We start from the raw sequence: 25,770 nt of genomic DNA on the forward strand, positions 1-25,770 counted from the left end.
ACCGTTCCCAGTGCTTGATCTGCGTGTGTGTGTGTGTAAATAGGTGAGCGGATCTCGAGCCTCCTAGCTGTAGGGTCTACCTATTGTTTGTTTGTTTTTTTTTTACGTCCTAGAGAATGTTTTAGATCACCAAATGTCCTACCGCGAACCGGCCTAGGCAAGATGCTAAGATATATATGTAAATAAAACCACGGCAAACGATTTTAGTCTTTTAGAACCTGGTATGCGCTAGATGATCTATAATGAAAAAGATGAATCCTATCAAACGAGTTGTTGTGTTTTTGTTATATGTTTTTACAATTTATTAGACCATCCTTGAAGGCCAAATTGCAAATCTTCCATAAGAAGGATGTATCATGAGGACCGAGTTCATGACGGCCGAATGAAAATTTTGCTCTAAACGGCGTAATTTGGCGCAGATCCTTACTAGTCCTCACAACTTCCATGCAGGATCCGTTCGATTACCGTCTTGAGGCACCTTCTTGACCGTTACTAAACTCCCCGTACGGAACACCTTTTCCGATGCAGAGGACCGCGTATGAAAGCCTCCCACGTTGCGGGTTAAGTTTCGCACCTTACTCGAGGAAACAAACTTAGCCGGCAATGGAACCACGCTTCGACTGCCCTCGAGCGTTGTTTGAATGCCGCACGTGAGGCAGTTGACAGCCCCAGGATCTAAAGAGGGCGATCCTGCTCCTGCTACTGCGGCCGAGGCGAAATCACCCAGTACGACCGGTGTACACTTTTGATCCTTTTCAAGCTTCTGCCAGCGGCTCAGCGCTCCGACCAGCTGCTTGCGAATCTGACTAACATCCTGCGCGGAAGCTTTCGCGCCAAGTCCTTTCACCAACTCGTACTGTACCGTCTTCAGGTTTTCGTCCACTACGTGCAACTCCTCGCGCACTTGCGTGACGGTGCGTGACAGCTCGCGTACCGCCTCATTGAAGGTGTCGTAAGGGACACGCTGTTGCATATCCGTCACCAAAGCGCGCCGGTTCATCTCAGTCTGGACGTCCACCTTATCTGCCTTCACCGTGGACAGATAGTTAACCTGCTCCGAGACGGCCCGCAAATCCGCTCGAAGGGCATCGCGTTCCTTGTCCAGCCGTTGGAATGCCCACTCAAACTCGCGTACTCGAACGTCGTGCCGCTCGAGGTGCTTCTCTATCTTGTCAAAATTGACCTCGTAATCTGACACGAGCATGCCCAAGCAGTGAGTATCGGTTTCGAGCTTGACCACCTTTGGTTCCTGCTCACTCAGTCTCAGCCCTACATTATCTAGCGCTCCGGCTAGCTTAATCGTATCTTCGTGCTGGCTTTGAACGCGGCTCTTCAGCGAGAGCAGTTCCTCTTTTACTGCCTCCAGATGGCTTTTGCAGCCTTCGAGAATCTCCACGAAATCAGGCGCCGTTTGTGTGGAGTCGTCCCTTGCTTGAATCTGATCTGATGGCTTTTTGGGAGCCTTTCGGTCCCTATCCAGAGCGCTCTTCGACGAGCCAGATACAGAGGATTGGATACCTTTACGAACGTGTGAAGACTCATCGCCTGATCCCTTAGATGACGATGTAGATTTTGCCAGAAAATCCGAGCTGCGGTCCTGCAAAGCTGTAGCATTCAACGGTTCCGATTCCTCCGTTTGATCTTCCGTGTTTTGTTCACCCACGTGTGAGCTAGTTTCATCCACAGCCTCGTTTTCGGTTGAAGACGCAGTCACGACAGTGTCCTTTCCATTAACCAATGGTGTTTGTTTGGAGGGAATGGGAATTTTAACGGCCTCATCAACATGTTCTTCCGCTGTTTCCGGCTGATCCAATTTCGAGGCACTTTTAGTAGTAGTGTCGCTGTTATTGATTTGATTGCCACCTGCCAATGCACTCTCAGCACCCTTCAAACGTTGTCTCTCACCATCATAGCTTACATGCAGATCGACCAAACTCCGCAAAAGACTATGCAATTCTCGAATGTTGATGCGTCCGCTTGGGGACGTGCCGAACACTGCACCAAGCTGCCTGTTCAGTTGCTCAACCAGAAGGCCATTTTCTTCGCTGCTCGATGGAGCCATTTCAATGCACAATACATTGAATGTCCCAGAATCGCTGCCTCCTGTGATTGTCAAGAGCAAGCTCAAGCAACCCCCACAATTGAACGGAAGGAAATTCCACCGCCTGCTATGTAACAGACCCGGTCGTTGTATTCGTAAGCGCCTTTTTCCTGCCCCCCTTGAGGCTCACGGATCGCATGTGGCAGGATAACCCATCGGATAAGTATTAATTTATTCGTCACAGGATGCAGATAGCACGAAACGCGCGGTAACAAAGAACAATAGCAGCGAGCAGATTATTGCATAAATCGTGCATGTAAATACACCCTGCCGAGAACAATCAAATCGCCACGAAGGAATCTTCGCCCAAGGATAACGAAGGACAAGGGAGTGCTGGATAAGCACACCACCACCGATGCAGTTATTAGTACGGGTGGTGAGCGATTTGGATTAACCGTAGCAATCCTTGCGTCCGTCGGCAGGACGAACGGTGCGCGATGGAAGCAGGATCAGGATAATAACAAAATACCCGCAATCGTCCGTTGCGAACGGCGCTCCACGGGATGTCTTGCCAAAAGCGTCACTGTACCGACCGGACTATGTCCTACTCGTCCTTTTCGGTTCAGTTCTATTGCTCCGTTCCCCGTGCACGCTCGGACGCAATGTTAGGTGCTATGTGAGAGCGTACAGTTTGATTGTTATTTAAATTACACTTCAATTAAACGCTCGGTTGCAGATCAAAATATTTTTCCTCACAACGTGCCTTGGTTCCGCTTCTTGTAGACAGGGATTACAGGGAGCGTTACGGCGGCAACGCTTGGTACGGCTGCATCTAATCCTTGAAAACTCCTGCCGATTTGAGTGACATCTTTGATGTCTGTACGTTCTGTACGCTCATCGGGAGAAATGGTATAGGACGGCAAAAGGCCCGATTCAAAAGTGAGCAAATGGCGAAAACACAAAAGGAAGCATCATGAATGAACCGTTGAATGATAGTCCTTTGAAAAAATAGCCGTTTCTCACGGGGTGACGAAGAAGAAGATTAAGGAAGAGATAAAGGTGAATATGACACGAAAGAAAGGTCATATTAGTATCATAAAGGTTTAGCAAAATCCAAGTCAAGCGAAATAAACATAATTTTCAGATAACTTTCTTCATATTCAATTAACCGAGCGTGTGCGGAAGGCGGTCGTTAATGTATGGGCCATTAAATTCAATAAAACTCAACCACCTGCAGGGAACAATCCAGCAGCCCTCTCACCCATCACAACACCCATAAAATATGTGTCTAATTTGCCACTCTTTTGCAATTGACTTATCGTTCCCGGGCACATGACCAAAAGGGGAAAAAAGAAAAGCACTCTACGCGCGGCGTAAATAGGTTAACATATTGCAGTTTGATCCTTTTTAATAAAACGACCCTACCCCCGGTACCGGGTCTAAACAACCGGCTAAAACCGCAATAAACTGTTTTTCGCCCACCCTTTGTCGGTTTGCCGGCAAATAAGCCCTCGTTACCGATACCCAAATAAAGCCCCGGACGGTTTGGGGAGTGAAAGCAATTTGTCATTTTGCTCGCATCACGCGAATGCGGTCGACCGGCCGAACACCAGCATCCGGTGGAAATTGCCCTCGCCTCGTGACGCCAGCGTATCGAAAATCCTTTCCGTCGCCAATAGTAAACGGCACATGATTAAAACTGGTGTCCATAATGATGGCGATAATAATCCGTGCAATACCACCAATTGCTGGATGCAGATCCTTAATGCTGCAGTATGCAAGACTTTTCATTGTTGGCTCGTCCTGGTCGGCGTATCGTCGTTGTAGGGGTCGATTCTTTGTGGACAGAAGGATTACGCTTGGAAATAAACAGTACCTACCCTTGACGTGGCGAGAAATGCCAGTGGAAAGGATGGCACGATGCACCTTTGAATCATTTGCGCCAGAAGAACGTTCCTCGAGTCACCGCCCGGTGCATGCGTTAAATCCGGCCCCGGAAACTGCGCAAAACGCCCGCTGTGTACACTTCAGCTTTCCACTCAACCATTTATCATTCATCCGGATTATCAGTACAGGTCTGTAGTGGATACTCAATGTGCATTGTTTGTCACCAGCAAAGATTGGTGCTCCTCGGGAATACGCGATATCAAACGCGCCACGTCTGATGTCGATACAATAGGCAAGCTGAAGGAGATCCAAAAGTGCATCCACGGATGCTGTGGCTTTTTTGTAGCCTTTAAACCTTCTTCAAACTGAAAGACCTGTTCACAAAGGTCATAAATTTCGTATGCATCCAACATGGGCATTATCTAAAAGGTGGTTGATGTTAATAAACGATAATTCATATAATACCGTTTCGGAATGATAAACATTTGAATTAGACATTATTTAGCGTAACTTATGGCATAAATTTAATTGTTTAATTAGTTATATTAAAATGTGAAGCTTTAAATAAATGAATGAATTTGAAAAGAGCGTACATAGCACGTGTTCCTTAACGGCGTAGAGCTCTGCGCTATCGAGCGTGATTCTTAGCCTGCAGCTGTAACCTGTACAAACCTTGGGTGCAGGATACAGTAGCTAAACTGCATTTAACAATACAATTAGTTAAGTATTCCAAGAAGTATTTAATTTTTCTCATAAAATACTATTTTTTTCGAAAAATATGCACCTATGAGTATTAACAAAATAAAACTATTTTTTCTTGCAGCCAAGTGAAATTTGAAAGTAAACTGACGTTTCACATGTGATGTCTGTCACAGGAAGAAGCGTGAATGTGTGCGAGATTGTTTTGGTCGGTATGCTGTGGGCAATTTTGCGAAGGTTTTAATAAAAAAGCTAATTTTAAACTGTAAATTAGATATTGAAAATCTAAACAATACAGCGTGATGTGTATTTAAACTTGTTACTGAATATACGACGTGTTGCGACAATACAAAAGATTATATCATAATTTGCACAGTGAAGAAGAAGAAAGTCGTCTACACCCCGTAGAATCGTTCGTCACGAAACTATCCGTGTCGCTTAGAAATTGTCGCGCATCGTAGGAATAGTTTTTGCTGAACAATGAGTCAACAAGCCGAAGAAAAGATGGATGTTGATAGCGAGGGTGTTTCAGCCACCGCTAGCACATCGTCCTCGGCATCGGCGGCTATGCCGCCAGTAGCATCAACCTCAAAAACTTCACCCCCATCAGGGATGTTGGATGCTGATGGTAGTAGCGGATTAGGTGGAAAATCGACGCCAATGCCGATAGATGGTAGAAATGTTATGGCCAGCAGCGCCACGGTACCCTCTGTAACTTGCTCCCTGCACCCGCTTGTAACAATGAACATCGCAGACCATTGGACGCGCACTCGAGCACAAAAGAGCAACAAACCTCTGGTCTTTGGTGCACTTATTGGCAAGCAAAAAGGCCGTAACATCGAAGTCATGAACTCGTTCGAGCTCAAGTACGATATAGTCAACGATATGGTTATTATTGCGATGGACTATTATCATGCGAAGGAGGAACAATGTAAGTAAATCACGCATGATCCCTTTGCAGCCTGTTGCTGTGGGTTTTTATAAATGGAATCTACTTCAGTTATATGAATATCGCATTGTGTTATTTCACCCCAGATAAACAGGTGTTCAGTGATCTCGACTTTCTCGGTTGGTACACTACGGATGCTATTCCGACGGAAAAACACATAAATATTCACAAACAGATTTGTGAAATCAACGAGTGTCCTTTGATGTTGTTACTGGATCCTCTCAACCGAAACATGAACGTAAGCAACGACCGTCAAACGCCTTGCCTCCTGCATGGATTTTTCTTATCTAAAATATTCGTTCTTAATTTGCTGTAGCTTCCAATCTCGTTGTACGAGTCTGTGATCGATATAGTACAGGGCGAAGCGATGATGTTGTTCGTGCCCCTCAACTACACGCTTGCTACCGAAGAAGCGGAACGCATTGGTGTCGACCATGTGGCCCGCATGTCTAACAATGAGACGGATGCAAACTCAACCGTAGCGGAGCACCTGCTGGCGCAGTATAATGCGATCAAAATGCTAAACTCCCGCGTGAAGATCATCCTAGCGTACATAAAAGCGGTTGAGAATGATCAATTAAAACCGAATCAGGAAATCCTTCGCATGGCATACTCTCTAAGCCGTCGCCTGCCCATAGTACAGAATCCGTCGTTTAAGGAAGAATTCTACACGGTAAGTGGCTTCATCAATATACAGGATGTATTAGCTGAATCGTTAATTTCCTCTTCTTGCAGCAATCGAACGACGTCGGTCTGATTACTTACCTCGGTGCGCTGACAAAGGTTTCGAACGACATGAACCAACTGGTAAACAAGTTCAACGTGTTGTACGACCGCCAAGCAATGGGACGACGTTTGCGAGGAATATTCTTCTAAAATGCGGCTCTCTGCTTTCAGTCCTTATTATTTTAGTATCATTGTTTTATTCTTTTTTATTACAAACATCTTCACGCACTGCAGAACCTAGGCGGATGGATTGTGTGGTTCTACTATGCAATAAAGATCACGCCATGTACGTAACTGGTAGGCATTGCATATTTTCAGTTGAAATAAGAACAAAACACGCGGAATTGCACACGACTCGTATGGACAGGTGACTACTTTTGAGGCTTTGCTGAAGTCGTCGAAGATTCACCTTGAGAATCGCCCGATTTTTTTGCCGTCTCTTCTCCATCATCGCCTTCCTCTTCGTCATCGTCTTCATCATCATCGTCATCCTCGTCGTCATCGTCGTCTTCATCATAGTCATCATCAGATGAACTATTTGAAACCTCGTTGTAATGATCGTGACTGCTACGATAGGCCATGTACCCGTCATCGTACGCATAGTCATCGTCATCACCTTCATCATCAAGGCGTTTGCGACCATACTTATGACTACGAACTGAAATGGAGCAAGAAATATTATCAGTGGTAAGCAAAAACCCCTTTCATCGTTTGCGAGAGTGTATAAACGCGTATTCGTACCCGACATGCTGAGATCCTTCGTTTGGCTCGTCTCGTAGTTACACTTCGGGCACGGTATTGGCTTGTTTTTGTCGTATTTGAAACCTTTCCGCCGGATGTGATCATCGCAGTAGCATGTCTTGCAGCGCAGGCAAGAATACTGCCCTAGTTTGTTGCATGACTGGCATTTGTACGATTCCGACTCGAGTACCTGACACGAGGCTTGATGCTCGAACTGATCGTCCTCACACAGGAAGTTATCGCAAAAACTACACCGGAACATTCGTCCCCCGTGGTCCCATACGCCACGTTCGCATTCAATGCACACGGCGTCTATCAGCGGACAGGTGCAGGCATGCGATTGCAAGCACTTCCGCCCGTGGCATATCCAGGCCTCACAGTGATCGCAGATTGCTCCCACCATCTGCAGGCCGGTCGTGAACACACCCGCATGCTTCACCACGCAATCGCCGGTCTTGAGCATGCATTTCTGCTTACCACACTGCGCGCAGATAGGCAGCCGCTGGAGACTTTGACAGAAGTAGCAAAATGCTCTAGATTTTTGCTTCCTGGAATGGCAAACAGAGATGTATAACACACCCGACCAAAAAGAAGGATTAGGGTCACATACTTCCCGCACTTCTCACAATCCATGGCAACGTTGCATGGTTGCTCCGGTAGCTGTGATTCCCGGTTGCGGATTTCCTTCTGCCGGAGCTTCTGCTTCTCCGCCTTCTTCCGCTGGCCCGTCTTTTTCTTCGGCATCCTGTCCTGACCGTCGAAGCTCGGGGCAATGGAAGAACGAGGGGGCAATTCAATGAAGGACACCTGTTCGATCCAGCATCTAAATTACCGTCCTGATCTTCACTATGCTACACCTTCATTATCCAATCGTCGACGAAAACACTCAGGAGTAGTATGCAGGAAAAGGATGGGAAAAAAACAACTACGGCCAAAACGCCACTTGAACCAGATGACGTTCACTGTGACAGTTGACTCTACTGTCAGGGCGGATTGGCGGGTAGAATTGGTAGTGGCAAAATATTGTGTCCCTTCTGCCTTACCACCGAGACTTGCACGAGTCAGCGTTTTACAATGGAAAGTGATACGCCGATGGAACGAAACCAGAAACGGAAAGACACCATCGACTGGACGGAGTATTTCATGGCGATGGCTTTTCTGGCGGCAAAGCGGAGTAAAGATCCATCTACGCAAGTTGGTGCGTGCATAGTGAACGAAGAGAAACGCGTGGTCGGAATCGGCTATAACGGGTTCCCGACTGGCTGCAGCGATGACGAGTTCCCGTGGTCGAAAACAGCAAGTGATCCCCTCGAAACTAAGTATCTCTACGTTTGCCATGCTGAAGTTAACGCGATATTGAATAAGAACAGTGCCGATGTGAAAAATTGCACGATGTATGTGGCCCTTTTCCCTTGCAACGACTGTGCGAAGATGATCATACAATCTGCGATCCGCGAGGTTGTGTACATGAGCGATAAGCATGCGCACAAGGAACACACGATCGCAGCCAAACGAATGTTTGATGCCGCAGGTGTGAAGTACACGCAGTATAAACCTCGCCATAGTCAAATTGTTATCGATTTTACCGAAATTGATTGGGATAGTTTGAATCAGCTGCCCGCGACTCCCATGAAGGAAGGGGATCTCACGGACGACGTAAACCTGAAGAAAATTTCTTTAAAAGAAAAAATCTAGTGATTGTGTTGCATCCTGGCGTATGTGAGCTGGTAAGCAAATACAGAACGTTTTATGTCAACTAGAACCAACTAACCGATTTTGTCTTTATCCGATTTTAACATGGATGGGCTGTATAGCATTCTTTGTCCAATTTAGTTTGGTTGGTTATGGTGTTGTTAATGTCTTTGATGTATGGAGGATGTGGAGCTGATAAGGAAGGGAATAGAAGAATATTGAGATTGTTTCAACATCATACCTGATTTTTCAACAAATTTATAACACCACTAATTATTTATAACGATATAACAATTCAATTGCAACATTTTGAATATTGAAATTTTTATTTTATTTTCAAGCTGAACAGTAATGCTTAGCGTTGTTTCATTACTGTTTTTTTGATTACGCCCTTGGCCGAACGTATTACCTGACGACGTTCTTCTTTGTGTTTTTTCAATTCCGACTGATGTCGCGCTCGTTCGCGATCCTGATCTTTTTTGGCATTCTTCGAGCGGCCAGTGGTCGTGAACGTAATTTCTCGTCTGCCAACTCCGTTCTGGAACTGTACACTGGTGGTTGCGTGTTCCATTTTTTTAATCCTCTTGCCAAGGGAAACGCTGGAATAGGGAAAAATATTCGAACGTGTTGTTAATGTACTTCAAGAATCGTGTACTTAAAAAATACGTACGTCTGTAATTTCTTGGCAGGCTGCATGATGTCGAAGTTAGCTCCCTCTTCCACGGTTAGCGTAAATTCTTTTCCATTATTCTCAACCTGGAGAGATTCTTCTGGATCACTCCTAGATAATTTTTGTCGCCCATTGGATGCTTTTGGATTGTTCTTCGTCTTGACAGGCATATCCATTTCCTCATCAGACTGTTCGTGCTCCTCTTCTTCCTCTTCATCTTTCTCTTCTTCCTTTTCACTTTCGCTCTTTTCGCTGTAAAGATCGTCATCCGTGCTTCCTTCTTCCTCCTCGTCTAGCGGGGTGATGACTATTTTATCCTTTCGTCGCGCCTTATCACGCTCCGCTCGTTGCAACACCGCGCTGAGCAGTCGGTAGTCTTCCGCCTCCTTGTCGATCTCGAAGTCAGGATTGTCGAACATTTGCTTGAATCGATTGTCTCCCAACAGACCCTTCGCTATGGCGCTGCGCTTCGCGTTATTCATGTGCTCCTCTTGCATGAGCTGCTCGGCCAGCTCCCGGTTGACTTTAGGTAAAGCCGATTTTAGTTGAAGCCGAGCCGGACGGCTAGCTTCAATTTGCTTTCGAATCTTATCCTTTCGGAACCCATCAAATGCGAAAGTATCCGATACGGCCTTCGCCTTATTGTACAGTCGTATGTTGATGAAGAACCTAGAATGGGCAAAACATAAAATCGATTAGCACATGGATTTTCAAGCGAAGGACGATTATCGCTTGCTTACCCGTGCATGTATGCTCGTAACATTTTCGTGCCCTCCAGGTGATCCAGTTTCAATTCGGCGAGCTCCTGCTTCGTAATGAACTTGTAGTCGTCGTACACATTTTGCACCGTTTCTGATGTGATCTCTTCTACAAGATTATCCAAGAACGAGCACCACTTCGGGGCTGGACCCTCGCTCGGTACATAGTACGGAAGCATCTTGGTATCTTCCTGTGCGAACATAAACAATCCACTCCCAGGGAAGTGAGCGAAATCGTTGAAATTGCTACGGGATTCGATGCACGCTTTCTGCTTCAGCGACGATTCATCCCAAATCTTCAACATAGCGCCATCAAGTGAATAGACGGATTTTTGATCCGGTTGAAAGCGTATCTTTTTGATCGGCAACTGATTCAAGTGATCTTTTACCGCAAGCGGAGTGCGTGATCGAATGTCGAACAGTAGCACGTGGCCCGTTGAAGTACCTGTTGCTATTGTAAGCCCGTTCTTGAACTCTAATGCCGTGACGGCCGCCACCTCGCTCGTGTTCTGTAAGTTGGCCGCAACGTCCAGAGTGCCGCAACATTTCTTATCACGATGGTCCCACATCTCGAGGGTGCCGTCCTGCGTTCCGACACATATCAACTGGTGTTCGTGATTTATTGTGATACTGTCGATGGCACTTGCGTATTCGCTTGTGTAAGGCAGCAGAAACTGTCCTCGTTCCAAGTTCAGCCGATAGATATCTGGCGAATTGCCGACAAAAAGCAAATCACACGAGGGCTTATGATACATCAGGTCTCTTCCGAATTTCGGTATGCGTAATCGGTAATGACGTCCGTGACCGGCATGTATTTCCACATAACGATCCGCATGAAGGAACGCTACCTTGCTGTAGTCGTCAGAAAGAATTTCAAACTTTTCGACCTCAGAATCGAAACAACGTTCAAACTTTAACGACAGATTGCTAACTTCGAAACACTTTACACGTGGTTTGTACGTCCCCGTCGCCAAAATGTACTGCCCGTCCGGAGAGATTTTGATGCACGATGCAACACCGGGCATGTCGAAGTCCTGAATCAACTCGATATGCCGGTCTGCATCGGGATTCTTTTTGGCAGCTTTTTTCTGCTTCCGATCCGTGAGCCACTGTGCATGATAAATTTGATTATATTCGAGACCAACATACACGATAGCATCGTCTAATAGTATTATACTTACTTGTGGTACGGATTTTCCTCCACTTAAATTGTAGATTTTTACATTATTTATATCGGTTACCAGCATTTTCGGAAGGTTAGCATCGAAAACGTATGGAAAAACTAGTTGTGGAAATTATTTACGATCTTGTCTAGCTTCCATGCAGTTCGCAATGTCAAACAAAAGCACATTGTAAACATTTCGATTGACAGCCAGGTTGTACAACACGAGGTGATTCAAAGCACGCAAGGTACATATAAAACAAATTGATTCGCTCAGGCATGCTTTTATTCCTCAATGCCCTACTGAAACAAACAATTGTGAATGCTCAGTTTTTTTTTATATTTAAATTTTCATTGTTTTCGGATACAGCGGAATTAAATTAAAAAGAAATTATTGCATGTATCGAACGAGCTTAAATTACCAAATAGGGTTAAATTTCTTTCTTTGATTGCTCTGACTGTAAAATAAATGTGTTAGTTTCTTAAACAATTATGATACAGTATAATATACAAACTATGTTCTAATGCATCGTTATTATTTAAGTCTATCATATTGTTCAATTTTTGTAGACAAAATTTCAATTGTCTGGACAAGAGAAACCATCTGGTAAATAATATATGTTTCGAGCTTACAAATATTTATTATAATTTCTATAGGTACAATTTTTAGCTCCTGACTTCACTTTCTTATAGCAGGAGTAAAGAAACTCCCTATTAACGCCACTTAAAAATTGTACAAATCGATTTCCTCTAAAAACAAACGCGTTCGAAGTGTATTAACAACTCGTAATGAAACTGTAAGCTACAAATCGTTCAGGTTGTCAATAATTTCAAATAAATTGGTCAAAAAGATATTCCAAAACTAATTGTTTTAGGAGACACATCATAAATAACCAAAAACGAAATTACAAAAAAAAAATCATAACAAAGGTATTGTATACGTCTTACTTAAATGCTAAGAAGTGTTAATTTTTGTCACTTAGATTATAATAAAAAGGCAATCAAAAAGAAAAAAAACTACTGGGACTCCAAAATTCACCTAACTCTGTCTTAATATGTGTTTGTTATATTAAATTTCTGAACAACCAAATTGGTCCTGACGCATACGTGTTTGCATCCCTTGTTCCTCAAAGAAAAAAGTTTAGCCCTAAGGAAACTCCAAGAAACCGTGTTTTAGGAGAAAGATACTTATGGAAAATAGATGTAGTAAAAAATATATGCGCTCCTAAATGTGCATCTCTTGCACTACTGACTTGAACAGTTTTTTATCCTTATGTTGTACTAACATTGTGCTGTACAAAAAAAGACTGCTTATTAGATTCTTATCTAGGATGAGGTTTTTGGTTAGTTTTGAAAGCTTACAAACCTATATGGCTGTCTCCACGAAAACTCTAGTTGAGTTAGCGTAAGAGCATGCCCCACGAATTTGTTAAAAAAATGCCACTAGGAAGCTTTGAATGCGTACATTTCTTTTCTGTACTCTCCCTGCACCTGTTTTGTTTCTTACTTCTATCATATGTAACCAACAATAGCGCAGTTTATAACGTCTGCATCCATCCACACGCTTAATTTCTCTTATACCGATAAGAAAGATCTTAGAGCCTATCTAGCCATGTAGTTGATTGCTTTTGCCCGAGGGACACGTAAACTCCTGCCACGTTTGAGTCAGCAGACGGGCGGCTCGTGTTGAATTTATTTATAGAAATTCAACGACCTTGGCTGAAGGGACGTTTTCTTCAAACAGGCGTGCGCTTGCTGTGAGATGATGATGTGATCACGTGTCTTTCCACATGCGTACTTTTCCCATTTAGGATCGATTGGCTAGATGGGAGAACATAAATGACAATAGGTTACAATGAACATTGCATGATGTCAATTAGGCATCTTTAACTACCCGTTAAGTAGCTCAATGTACTTACCAACGGTGAGACAACCTTGCCAAGTTTATTGCCCGACGTGTTGGCGGAATCCTTTGCGCCATCGTTACCTTCCAATAGTAGCTCCGCTTCACGCAAGGGGTCCCGCAACGACGGTGAAAGCGTTACTCCAGAATCCGAAATAAGTGATTTGCTCTGTTTAATTAGGAAACATAAAATTATCATTGAAATGCTATAATCACTTTACATAAGAAATTCAACGAAACTAAGTCCACGTACCGGGGTTTCGGCAAAAAAGCTCATATCAGAATTTTCCCACTGTTGCGTAAAGACAGAAGATGATATTTTCATGGGCAATCGCGGAGATCCTGGCACACAGACGCGCGGGGGAACATTGTTTTCCTTCGAGTTCATCGCTCGCGAGTTGCCATTAGTGACCATTTTATTGTCTGTCGCTGTGTCACTGCCAACTAGTGTTGAAGACGATTCGGCCGAATTTTCCTTTGCTTGTTCTTGGTTCATTATCTCCGCAATATCCTCGCCAATACGGGCAGGACTCGGCGGCACATAACTGTGATGAAACGAGACATGAAAATGGATGCGTAAGAGAAATATGCCTAGGAACATTTGTTAGTTCATGTCTGTTTTCAAGATCCCACACTCACATTTCCGAGCGACGTCTTCCTAGCTCAGCCATGGCATTCTTGAACGGAGTAGGAGTGCGCGGTTCTATGGTAGCCTTTCCGACATCCTTCAATGGAGTTTTGATTTTTCCTTCCTCTTCTTTTTCGGCCACCTTCTCGGGTTCAACTTTTGGTTCAAGCTTTACCAACGCTTCCTTCACTGGAACTGGGGTACTCAATAGACTAGTGTCGTTCTGCTTATAAAAGAAAATATAAATGATGGCGTCAGAGTCAGCTTTCATTAGCAGACGGATAGAGGTTGATGGATTGATGACAGTGTAGAGCATTATGCGCACATAGAAAGCAGTACTGATTAATAAAAACATAAAAAAATACTTAACATAAGAAACATAACAAAACTAAAAACATACTTTAAATGCTGCTCGTTTGACGGGCGTGCTAGCTGGAAGCTGATCGAAAGATACGTTCAGGCTCGGTGAGTTCAGGAACTGACTCGGTGAAAACGGTAACGGTTTGATAGGTGTAATGGATGGGGACAGCAGGTGCATTTTTTCAATAACGATCGCACCACGATGAGCGTTGCCTTCATGGGCCGGTGGGCCATTACCCTGATGCTCGATGTATTCCGGCTGCAACGCATGAATTTGATGCTGGAGTTCAATATGCTAGCGGGAAGCGAAAGCAGTGTGTTTAAGTGTAATTATGCTGATTAGAACAAAACGCTAAGAAGTCTACGGATAGCTTCATTTGCTTGTGAAATGGGCTTTTAATCTCTTTGCATGTATGATGCGTGAATCGATTGTATTATGTTGGATATACCATTGATATAAATGATTTACACACAATATTTAAATGAGATGGTATATATAAGACAACGGAAACAGGATTATTTGGGTCAGGTCTTTTTGATCCCTGCATTGTATTAACGTGCTAAAACGAGTACTTAAATTGATTGAAAACAAAAACACGTACACTTGCCATGCAATGCGTAAACATAATAAAGCGTGGTACTTAATATTTTACAACATAACAAATTATTTGCCCAACATATAAAATAAAACAAAATTGAAAATCAACATTAGCTTCGATAAAACACATCACAGGTGCAACTGAAACTCACACTAGCACAACAACCTCGGACCAACGAGCTCACGATTCGAATACTTACCATCAATTCGTTCTCATCCTTGAGCTTCCGCTTTCTACGAAGGATACTTGGGGTCGTGTGTTTTCCCTTGCGATCTGCCAGATCAATCGAATCGTCTTCATTCCTCGACGCGTTGATCAGCTCGTGCAGATCGATATTAGCTGGAAGATATTGCTGCTGAGCGCCTGTCCCCTGGTATCCACCGACAACCGAATGTCCTTCCACAGTGTTGTTGTTGTTATTGTTGTTAGTTGTCTGATTGGCATCGTTGTACAACTTCCCGCTCAACCGCGACGGATACACCGGTTCGATGAGGTATTGCTTCTGGCGGTCAGGCATCGGGCAAATGAGAAAATCGCCCTGCTCAGTCGATACCGCAACTTTATCCTCAATGTGTCCTTCTTCCAGCGGGATTTCTTCGACGAACAGGTTTTCGTCGATCGACGGTTTTTTGCGATTGTTGCGGATAAGGTTCTGCAAGCTTTCCTGAGGCGGATAGCGCTTTATCAGCATTTTTGATTCGCTGCTGGAATTGCCCTCGCCATTGTCACCCGCCGAGCTATTCCGTCCCGTCGTTTGCTCATAATCGTGGTGCTGCAGTTGATGCTGCTGGTGCTGATTTGTCGTGCCGATCAGCTTCACTCGCCGGCGTGCTGCATCCGGACCTTCGTACTTCCGGCGCATCGTCGAGTTCCAGTGATTTTTGATCGCATTGTCTGTCCGTCCGGGGAGCAGTTTCGCTATCTTGGCCCACTGGTTGCCGTACTGCGTGTGCGCTTGGTAGATCAACATATCTTCCTCGTCCGTCCAGGCCGATTTTTTGATGTTCGGGTTCAGATGGTTATGCCATCGTTCTCTGCACTGTTTGCCGATGCGTCCTCGCAGGTGCCGTGCAATTAGGGTCCATTTTTTGGGTCCGTATTTCGCCACCAAAGCCACCACTTTGTCATCCTCCTGGAATAGTAAAACGGGATGTTATTTTCAAGCCACAAAGTGCACATTTTCTGTAGCGGGATGGAATATAGCGATACAATAAAGTATCACTTCGCTGTCTAAAGAGGACGTATTATCGAACGCCCGTTCTCATTTGTTTAGGAACACAGTCAGTAGCATTTAACGCCGCGTCATTGAAAACAGGATGCTCGATCCATCGATAATTTTCCATTCCAGTTTGCCTATATTATGCTGAGCGCAACATTGATCGCATTCTTCTTTCGATCTCTTGTTTCGTATACTCTTGTTTTCTTTGGTCGTAAGTAAAATTACAATAATGATTCATTTCCGCCAATTGTCTTAGATTTGGTTCGAAGAACTTTTCCCTCGCATGAAAAGAACACCTGAAAAGTACATTTTATCTCGTGTCGGCGTTTCAGAAGCCAACTACATTCCGTCCCAGTTCGCTTGCCATCTGATAACTCAGTGTCCTTATGGAGCTTTGGTTTCGAAGGTGTGGAACGTCCACGTTTCTTCCGTACGAGTCATGGTTCGATGCGCTCTGTTTGGTTGGCCGCCAAGCAAAAAAAAAATCCTTCATCTGCCATCAACGAATGGGAACATACGGGAATTTTCCCTTTCATTGAATCCAGCAAATGTTTCGTAGTTTCGTCCCTCTGCACGCTTGGTTGGGCGCAGTGCGCATGACGAAAGAACTGATGCAAAGTTATTTTACGTCCCTTCTTATTATAGTGTCTTGAGTCATAGCTCATGTTATGTCTCAAAATCAACGATACCTCCACCCGCATGGAACCCATACTTCCGGTCATTTTACCCGGACTTTCGACCATTATTATTACACAAGATAATGTTATGGTATGCATTAGCAGGAATGAGAAAAAAAAAGAGAGAATGAAATCGCTGGTTGAACACCTTTCGCTCCAACAGCAATCTAAACCTGTACCTCTTTTCCACAACCATCCGGATCGAGCCAAAGCCACTAGCACCAGCGGCGCACTCTTCATCAATTCTAGCCACCAGCGACAGGAAGTACGATCGAAAAGAAGGAACCTTTCCAAAAAGGGGGAAAGCCGAGAAAATAGAGCCCAAGCGATCTCATCATCGTGCCCGTATGCGAGTGTTGGTTCCCTTTGCTGAGGATATTCCGTATGATTGTGCAATTTCCCCCTGGATCCCTTTGAGGGTTACGGCGGTGTACACGCATGGATGATTTAAGGTGATTTTTTGTCTTGTTCCTGGGCTTCGTTTTAAGTAGAAGGAACTCTTCTTTTTTTCGGAAGGAAATTTTCCATTGTGAATATGAAAATATCTTCCGTGTATCGTAGGGGTCCTTAGGAACATTTTCTTCGAACATGTTTTATCTTGTCAGCTCGGGTCTATGTTTAATTAGCATACGGAAGGAATTGGACCATCCTTTCCCTTGATAAACATAAATCAAAAATTACCTATTTTTATATTAAAATTGGTTTATGAGAATATATAAAAACTCCACACGGTGTTGGACAATTTTGCACACACCAACACACGAGAAGTGACGCCTGTGGGCACAAACCCATCGATCGATTTGGCAACATCTGTTACCATCGTTAGAACGATCACGTGTCTGAGTGTTTGAAAATAGCAGCTGGCATCCAAAATGACCAAGTTGGAATTATCTCTTCATAAATGGTACTCCTTTTTCGATATAGCAAGTATTACCACTCCTTAAACTCACCTCCTTTGTCCACGGTCCTTTGATAAGATCCGGATTGACCACCTTTGCCCATCGCTGCTGGCACTGGACGTCACTGCGATCCTTCAGCAACTTCGAGATAATCTCCCACCGTTCGCCACATTGCTCGACCAGCTGCTTGAGGGCGGCATCCTGTGTTTGTGGGAGAAATCGGGAAATTGGGAAAACTGTAGCCCAGCCTACGAGGGTCCGTCTGTGCACATTCGAACAGTGGAATCGTTTCCTTACCTCGTGCTTCGTCCACCGAGCCTTGAAGGATTTCTCTCCTTGCGAGTGCTCCGAATTATCGTCATCCGAGGTATCCATCGTTCCTGACATTCGTATCTTCTAGCTCTAGTTCGAATCTCCTTTGTATCGTCGAATGGCAATATGCAAAAGTTCAATCAACTTCTTCGTCCTTTCACGCAGGGACGCGATCCCCGGTGGCACAGACTACACACACACACACACACACACACACACAACAGTGAACAATACACAGGACTTCGCTTAGGCACCAGTTGTGACCCTTGCTACGCCGAGACAAGAGGATCTGCTCGGTAGATAGATCCTTCCGTGGTACGTGGGCATAGGATAGATGGCGCTAAGGCACCGCTCCTGCTCCTAGCATCAGGGGGTAGGTCGTTCGCTTTCTCCCTCGCACCAGCGCGATCGCGTTTCCTTGCTGCGTGTCCTTTTCTCTTCACGCTACACGCAAGCACTTACGCGAGCGCACACAAGCCATCAACAGCAGCAGCAGCCAGCATATGCACGTATTATCGCAGTGCCGTGTGTTTAATTATTACTTCCACGGGCAGATGTTTTGTTTCCGCTCGCAGCATACACCTCCTTATGCTCCCTGGCCGAGCAAGCCAGCGTGTGCCACTCCTGCCACAGTTGGTTCCTTTTTTTTCTCTCTCTCTCTCTCTCTCTCTTCCAGCTCAACGTTTTCCCGCACAGTCAGCGTCTATTACGCTTCCACCTAGGCAACGCAATGATGCCACCCCGTCACAAGGGGTGCTGTCTGTTGTTGGCTGCTCTCTCTATCTCTACGTTCTTGCTCGTTGCGCTCTCTTTCTCGCGCGACCACTTTCCCAAGCAAACTTGACGAAAGCGGTCCTTGATCGCACGTGTACCTCACTTCTATTCCGTTCTCGCCCACTGGCTCACAGACACACTACACCCGGGCACACGATGGAAAACACGATTCAAAAGAAAACTAACAGGAGACCTTTTCGCACTCAGCCGCTTGCTGCCGCAACACCACACCCGTCCGCCACACACAGTGGATCACATTCGCGCAGCAGCACACGTTTTTTTTTTCCTGCTTTCAAGGCAATTTTGAACCGGCTAGCGCATGACACAACGGGACGTTGAATTGAATGAATGCTAGTGGTTGCAACTAAACTAGCGCCAGCAACTTAACCAGCCGCGCACCTTTACCCGATAGGGGTGGACTCGACACGTTCGCACACACACACAAATACACAGACACACAAATCCAAACAGGCTTGCGGGGTGAATTTTTCAGCCCTCTTGTATTTCCTCCTGATCATGCTTTTTTTTGGTACACCGCACCCTTCTCCGCAGTAAACGCGCACGGTGAAATAAAATAATCGTCCCGGGTAGCGATTTGATATTTGACCGAAAATCCTACCAGCCGATTCGAATCTGCTCAACAGAGGGGACGCACCGTCCCTTCTGCGTTCCTTGTTTTTCACCGAAACGCCCCACGAGTGCGCAAGTTTTATACAATCGTGCGGCCCTGGCGAAAGAATAGCGTAGCCTAGGGTGCCCGAATCAACCCCTCAACATTATGGCCCGAGCCTTGATGTTGTCGCTGCGCCTTTCCACTGCAACCATGCACTGTTTACGTTTTCCCCCTTACTGGGTGTGTGTCTCCCCCTCTGAGCACGATCTCTAATTTTGAACCTCGCTAGGGGGTTGCCGAAGTAGTTCCGTAAAGGTGGATGGTCTGAAATTGCGGCACTTTCATTGGACAAGTGCGATTTTCAAATGGTTTGCTGATCGTCACCGTTATCAAACTCGATACGCTCACGCGCTCGCACTCGTCATGGGGCTCTCCATTTTTCTCACTGCAAGCTGTGGCGAACTGTACGCCGTTGCGCAAGTCCCGATAGCAATGCTATTATCCGATTAGCAAGTAAAGCTCTCCCGTGTTGTTCCGGAACCGTTGAGTACGCACGACGAAACATAAACAACCGGACATCAGGCAAGGACCGTCTCTGCGCTCCGATATTTGACTAGAAGTAGGTTTGGTAGCACGAATAGTACGGCACGCGGTACACAACGAGCATGAAAACAGTAAACACGCACAAAAGCGACCTCGCTGCGCTGCGCTGCTTGCAATGTACTGCTTTTAAAACGGAAGTGACACCGTTGTACGGTCGATGTTTTCATTCGACGATATCGGTGCACGATCCTTGCAGCGACAGGACGCACGAACAACCCGTGGAAACATTCTTATTTCACGTCGCGCAGCACTTTCGGCAGCTGGCACTGAATGCATCCATTTTCTGCTCGTATCCAGGACGAGCTGTATTTGGCTTCTCTTCACGGGCTAAATCTATATTGTTAGTCGCACTTAGCAACGAATATGCACATCGTTGTTACACTTGCAATGTAGTTTGGTAAAATAGATAGAAGTAAAATTGTAAATCGTTCTAAAGATAGGGAAATACGTCCCTGTCGTCGTTACGCGTTTTGTGACCGTTTTCGCTTTCTTCGAAGCAGTCGAATAATCCGTCAACTGCTACGAAAAGCCTTTTCAAGAGGGCACGCCATTAAAGGCCTTTTCTTGACTCGTACGACGCATTGCACCGTTGGAAAATATTGGCGAAAAATATCATCTTTTTGTTTAGTTTATTTGCATTAAAATTTCTAATCAAACAAAAAAAAGCAGAATATTTATTTATAAAATCTTAATTTACTCTTGAAGTCATCATATGATGAGCGATAAAGCAATATGAAATTTGTACATAATCGTGTGGCCAAACATGTGCAACATTGTCCAATTATACGTCGTAATAATTTCTATAAAATTACAAAACATTTTGAATAATATTTTACAAATGTAGGAGTTTTAATGAGTTGATAAACAAACAATTTCTTTAGTTCGAAATGCGATAATATTTTCATCGGCTCAGATTTTCCTGAATGTGAGTGGCATACATTTTTCACAGGACCTATATGCATTTGGCGCCCAGTATTTGTTTTGTTGTATCTTGTGTATATGTTGTTTGTTTAGCATGTCTTCAAAAAAGTTCTTTTTTATATTCAAGGGTATTAACAAGCCTTTTTTTAAATTTGTAAATATTTTCTGATAATATTATTTGCATTCCAGATTCGTTAGTCGAAGCTGATAACACTAGTTTAAGCATTGTTGCATTAAGAAATCCTGCGACGAAAAATGCAACTAAATATTTGTTTCGGCAGACAAGTAACAGGAACGATTTATACGAATTGAACTGCTTCAACGAACAGCATCGCTCGTGGTTTATCAACGAGACTGTATGCTCTAATGGCAAGATATTCATGCCCACGCCCGTAGATCCACTGTTTCTCGTTTTGCCATACTTAGTAGAAAACTGTTGCGAACGTGCGGTTCCGTTGGATCAAATTTTGGTAGATGATTCGTTTCCTTCCATCGTCCGTTTAACTGATACGTTGTCTCCAACTCGGTTGAGCTTAGTAGCCGACAAAAAGAGTGCTGGTAAAATAGTAGCATATAAGTATAACGAACAAAAGACCGTGGAATGGTTGGTAGCCAAGTGCCACCGATTAAAGGGATCCATTAGTAAACAGGAGACCCCCTCAGTTCGTTCATTGAACTATATCAAGGAAGAAAAAGAAAATGAGAAGGACGAGGCGGATGATCATGGCGCAGTTCAAACGGCTTTCGGAATCGTCAGTGATTACATTTCACTTGAACTTATAAAAAAACTTTCCGTGGCTCTTGGTTTTCCAGAGGATGAAAATATATCAAAAAAACGCAAGTCTGCTGTTGATTTAGAATCCAGTGTAATGAAAAAACTAAAAAAGGAAGAATTACACGAGACCACGCCGATAAAACTGCCGGCCGCGGAAAAAAAGATTTCTGCCAAAGCAAAGGCGATGGCCAAAGCGGCCAGTGGATCGAAGAGCATCTCCAGTTTTTTCAAGAAATAAATAATAGCTTCAGAATATTCAACGTAACTATTTTAGATATATTTTGACATGAATAACATAAAGGTAATAATACTTTCTACACAAATATACGAGAATTAGACTTTGGTATTTTGTTTTTCACGTGCTAGTGGATGCCTGCAACTCCTGTTGCTGGCATAGCGTAATAAGCCTTTCTTGGGCACCTTGAAGTATGTTCATAATAACTACCACCTTCTGTTTAACCCGCACCATACGCTTAAAATACTCGTGCAAAACTGGATCGTTCTCAAAGTTGAGATTCTTCATTTCTCCGGATAGTTCTTCCAACTGTTGGCGCAAATCACTTTGCGTTTTACTCGCTCCTAAAATGTTATTCTCTAGATCATCGATCACTGGCTTGAAGAGACGGAAAAAGCCCTCCGTCAAGATGTCGCGAGTAGGATTTTCACACAAATTTTCTGTATTGTCCGTTCGTTCGTCGTCGATGGAAGTAAGCGAACTATCGGAATGATCGTCGGCCATCGCTGAAGTGACTGTTATCGTGAAGCGATAAGTGCGTGATGTTTGCCTTAAAATTTTAACCACAAGATCTTAGATGATTATTTATAACAACTTTTTTCGAAATAAAAACGGCAAATTTTTCAACAACAAGAATTTTCCTTTAAGTTCTTGTTTTCTGGTATTTTTGTTATTGATTTGCATTTTTTGTTCTCAAAAATGTCAAAATATACAGTTTTTAGTCCTAGTGAAAAATCATATAGACTCAAAATATTGTACATGAATTTGACAATTGAATCAAGACGTTTCGCCGAGAACGCATGGCTTAGCAAATCATTTATCCCATGCGGCCAATGAAGCTACAAGCCGAGGCTTTGTAATTCGAGCTGATAATTCCAAAAACATAGTTACAAGTTCGTTTTCTACCTTCTAAAACTACTAAAAACTCAACATGGTAAGTTGATCTGCACTATGAAGACAATTAATTGCGCGGATAAGTGGAGTTTACTATGAAAATCATCTATGGTGGTTTATCGGTGCGAAACCGCGTGGTTTCCATGATGCCCGGCATTTGTTGATATAGCGGCGCTGTGTTTCTTTTTCTACAGACTGACGAGGTCAATCCGAAGGCGTACCCTCTGGCCGAACAGGCGCTTACTTCGAAGATCATGACACTCATTCAGCAGGCGGTTAACTACAAGCAGTTGCGCCGCGGAGCTAACGAAGCCACCAAAACCTTGAATCGGGGTCTGTCCGAGTTCATCGTGATGGCTGCTGATGCAGAGCCGATCGAAATCATCCTCCATTTGCCGCTCTTGTGCGAGGACAAGAACGTACCGTACGTGTTCGTTCGCTCTAAGCAGGCTCTGGGTCGAGCATGCGGTGTTTCGCGTCCGATCGTTGCTTGCTCGGTGACTATCGACGAGGGATCGCAATTGAAATCTCAGATCGTGTCGATTCAGCAGGAGATCGAACGTCTGCTTGTATAAAAAGGTAAAGCTTTTCTGCCATATTCGGCAAAGTACAAACCGTATTATGACGCATTTTATTTGTTTTTAAAATATAATGCGCAGTGAAACGTGAAACTATATACAACGTTTTACGAATAAAATCCGTAAAACTCGAAACAATTTTATTTTCTTGCTAGTTCTTGTTTGAAATTCTTATTTATCCTTCTTTTTCTATACACTAATCATCATCGTCGTCAAACTTAATGTGGTTGTTAATCTTCCGGATTAACTTAGTTCGTCCTCGCACTCTTTCTGTTTTGACTCGTTTGTTGAGTTTATCCTCTCGATCGCGCATCATTTTATCCCAGTACTGTTGCTCAAGCTCGCCGCTTAATATCTGCGCGCTGTGTTCAGCCGAATTGTACTCTTTCACTAGCGCATTTGCAGAAGCCGGCTTATCAACTCGAACAAACGCTTCGAATTCGCCTTCCTTCACGTCGATGTACTTTACGTAAGAATACTGACGTAGTTCAGATCGAAAGTCCTTCACGTCCACGCACGGTTCCCGGAACTTAACACTTACTATTAGCCCCGGTTCGAAAGAAAACAACGGTTTTTTCGCAAGTGCGGCGCTTTCTTCCGATTGCTCCTGCTGATGAAGGTGCACTTCATTTTCTTCCGAACGTTCGTCATCAATTGGCATCGCTCCATAAAAGTTGACCCTCGGAGAGGATTTTATCGATTTCATGGCTATTCCACCGGTCACAGTAGTAGCCACCGTTTTTGGATGGCGTTGGTGGTGTTTTCCCGTTTGCACAAACAAACGTTTTAATTTCTTCGCTTCTTGCTTCTGTAAATTGAGATACTTATTCCTCAAACGTCGCCATTCTTTCCTGAAAACAAAAAAGCGTAAAATAGTATCCTTTTTATCGTAAGTGGGTCGAATACTAACTTGGTCATTATTTTGAGCTCATAAACTTTATCGTCCAACTGGAGCTCTTTTTTGATAATGCTGGAGCCTTTACGTTGTCGACATTTTTTCCTTCCACCTTCCAAATCTATCTCAGTAATATGATCCTGTTCCGTACTTCCCAGCTTTTCATTTGCTGCATCATTCTTATCAACAATTTCATTCTGTTTGGCCTGAACTTCATCATCGCTTGTGGACTCGGGAACTAGTTTGTTTTCATGTTTTACACACGCGTTTTCCTCTTGGTCTATTTGAGGAAAGTCTTGCGTATCTTCTTCGTCTTCACTTGCCGGCTCGATTTTATGTCTCTTTGCCGCTGGTTCACCTCCTCCATCATCCTGTTCCGGATCATTTTCTGAGGCAGAAGGCAATACAATCGATTGCGACCCCAATTGCTGCACTTCGACTTCTGATGTTTCTTGTTTTTCTGGTTCGGGATTATCGGTCCCTTCTTGCTCGTTCTTATCCTGTTCGTAGGTTTTTATGCTCGCCATCTTTGCAGGATCGGTCGTTTCATACGCTAATACACCACCAAATGTTTCAAATGCTTTTAGCGCTTTTTGTACGCTAGATTCCTCCTCGAATTCGATAAAGCCGAACTCTTTGATTTTTCTAGAATGCTTGAATTTCGGCAGCGATACATACGCCACTTTACCGTAACCGGAGAAAACATTTCGCACCCAGTCGTGATTAGCTTTTGGCGGCAGGCTTTCTACATAAATAGTGCATTCCTCACAATTTTCTTTGACTGTCAGCTCCGTTTTACGACGCACTTTAGTGCGGTCTTCGGATAGCTCAATCAAATTGGAATTCTTTATAGAATTTGCAATATCATCTGCGTTTGTTGTAAGCGCTTTGATTTTGTTAAACTTTAGAAACTCTTCCAATGGTATGACTTTGAAATGTAGAAGAGGAAATAACAGAATTACATTTTACCTGATAAGAAGAAAAGATAATCATCATACTGATTTTAGGCTTACATGGATCATTCCGCACTAGCTGTCCCAAATATCGATCTTTGGTCAAATTAGCATCCGAGAAATAAAATTCCATTTGCGCGCGTATGGAGTTGAACTTGTGTTTCCTACGATGCCGTCCTTTCTTAGCATCACTCTTTTCTTTTTCGGCATCCTTTCCTAAGCTTGCCTTTTCCAGTTCCATGAGGAAAAACACGTATCAGGTTCTTCTCAACTGTAAAGAAAATCAAGATTCAGTAATCGGGATAGGTAGAATTATTTATAAACATTAAATAATCACTTGCGTACGTTTTGAAGCGTTGAAGATCGGTAGACATCTGTTTTCGCGCCGGCCAAAACAATGACCTGCACTGAAACACAGCGTGACATTACTAATGTCATAACTGATTTTCCCGTTATATTTCATGATAAGTACCGCGCCAATTCGCAGCAAACAGTTTATATTGTTACAATAAGCTTTAAAAAGCTTTTTAAAGTTACTGAAGTGTTAGAAACAAAAGTTAAAGAAGTGTTCTATCGTTATATTATGGAATTATTGATCCACGTGTTG

The 25,770-nt window shown here is 44.0% G+C and overlaps 9 protein-coding genes across 9 annotated transcripts; 4 read left to right on the forward strand and 5 right to left on the reverse strand.

The window, feature by feature from the left end:
• The first annotated feature begins 5,107 nt into the window (after nucleotides 1–5,107).
• LOC128727033 (COP9 signalosome complex subunit 6) lies at nucleotides 5,108–6,587 on the forward strand. The gene is made up of 4 exons (XM_053820893.1): nucleotides 5,108–5,558; nucleotides 5,663–5,814; nucleotides 5,893–6,249; nucleotides 6,312–6,587. The coding sequence occupies exons 1-4, from the start codon at nucleotides 5,108–5,110 to the stop codon at nucleotides 6,450–6,452; spliced, it is 1,101 nt and encodes a 366-aa protein (XP_053676868.1). The 3' UTR covers nucleotides 6,453–6,587.
• LOC128727035 (zinc finger protein 330 homolog) lies at nucleotides 6,504–7,855 on the reverse strand. The gene is made up of 3 exons (XM_053820895.1): nucleotides 7,654–7,855; nucleotides 7,044–7,591; nucleotides 6,504–6,960 (listed from the first exon to the last, which is right to left on the reverse strand). The coding sequence occupies exons 1-3, from the start codon at nucleotides 7,785–7,787 to the stop codon at nucleotides 6,674–6,676; spliced, it is 969 nt and encodes a 322-aa protein (XP_053676870.1). The 5' UTR covers nucleotides 7,788–7,855; the 3' UTR covers nucleotides 6,504–6,673.
• Nucleotides 7,856–8,135: 280 nt separating this feature from the next.
• LOC128723744 (deoxycytidylate deaminase) lies at nucleotides 8,136–8,738 on the forward strand. Its single transcript, XM_053817510.1, has one exon. It carries the CDS (start codon nucleotides 8,136–8,138, stop codon nucleotides 8,736–8,738), a length of 603 nt encoding a protein of 200 aa, XP_053673485.1.
• Nucleotides 8,739–9,090: 352 nt separating this feature from the next.
• LOC128723746 (nucleolar protein 10) lies at nucleotides 9,091–11,410 on the reverse strand. Its single transcript, XM_053817511.1, has 4 exons — nucleotides 11,345–11,410; nucleotides 10,146–11,272; nucleotides 9,406–10,074; nucleotides 9,091–9,334 (listed from the first exon to the last, which is right to left on the reverse strand). Exons 1-4 carry the CDS (start codon nucleotides 11,408–11,410, stop codon nucleotides 9,091–9,093), a joined length of 2,106 nt encoding a protein of 701 aa, XP_053673486.1.
• A 1,607-nt stretch (nucleotides 11,411–13,017) lies between these two features.
• Nucleotides 13,018–17,997, reverse strand: LOC128727028 (transcriptional activator Myb). Its single transcript, XM_053820887.1, has 8 exons — nucleotides 17,908–17,997; nucleotides 17,662–17,811; nucleotides 15,015–15,947; nucleotides 14,257–14,496; nucleotides 13,868–14,082; nucleotides 13,482–13,773; nucleotides 13,245–13,397; nucleotides 13,018–13,146 (listed from the first exon to the last, which is right to left on the reverse strand). Exons 1-8 carry the CDS (start codon nucleotides 17,995–17,997, stop codon nucleotides 13,018–13,020), a joined length of 2,202 nt encoding a protein of 733 aa, XP_053676862.1.
• A 2,930-nt stretch (nucleotides 17,998–20,927) lies between these two features.
• On the forward strand, nucleotides 20,928–21,910 carry LOC128727037 (ribonuclease H2 subunit B). Its single transcript, XM_053820897.1, has 2 exons — nucleotides 20,928–20,961; nucleotides 21,023–21,910. Exons 1-2 carry the CDS (start codon nucleotides 20,928–20,930, stop codon nucleotides 21,844–21,846), a joined length of 858 nt encoding a protein of 285 aa, XP_053676872.1. The 3' UTR covers nucleotides 21,847–21,910.
• LOC128727041 (SNAPIN protein homolog) lies at nucleotides 21,870–22,347 on the reverse strand. The gene has a single exon (XM_053820900.1). The coding sequence runs from the start codon at nucleotides 22,345–22,347 to the stop codon at nucleotides 21,964–21,966; it is 384 nt and encodes a 127-aa protein (XP_053676875.1). The 3' UTR covers nucleotides 21,870–21,963.
• Nucleotides 22,348–22,639: 292 nt separating this feature from the next.
• Nucleotides 22,640–23,441, forward strand: LOC128727039 (NHP2-like protein 1 homolog). The gene is made up of 2 exons (XM_053820899.1): nucleotides 22,640–22,777; nucleotides 22,932–23,441. Exons 1-2 carry the CDS (start codon nucleotides 22,775–22,777, stop codon nucleotides 23,310–23,312), a joined length of 384 nt encoding a protein of 127 aa, XP_053676874.1. The 5' UTR covers nucleotides 22,640–22,774; the 3' UTR covers nucleotides 23,313–23,441.
• A 70-nt stretch (nucleotides 23,442–23,511) lies between these two features.
• On the reverse strand, nucleotides 23,512–25,404 carry LOC128723747 (la-related protein 7). The gene is made up of 3 exons (XM_053817512.1): nucleotides 25,224–25,404; nucleotides 24,226–25,138; nucleotides 23,512–24,166 (listed from the first exon to the last, which is right to left on the reverse strand). Exons 1-3 carry the CDS (start codon nucleotides 25,402–25,404, stop codon nucleotides 23,512–23,514), a joined length of 1,749 nt encoding a protein of 582 aa, XP_053673487.1.
• Nucleotides 25,405–25,770: the final 366 nt, after the last annotated feature.

This window comes from Anopheles nili, chromosome 3, assembly GCF_943737925.1.
Source record: "Anopheles nili chromosome 3, idAnoNiliSN_F5_01, whole genome shotgun sequence".
NCBI lineage: Eukaryota > Metazoa > Arthropoda > Insecta > Diptera > Culicidae > Anopheles > Anopheles nili.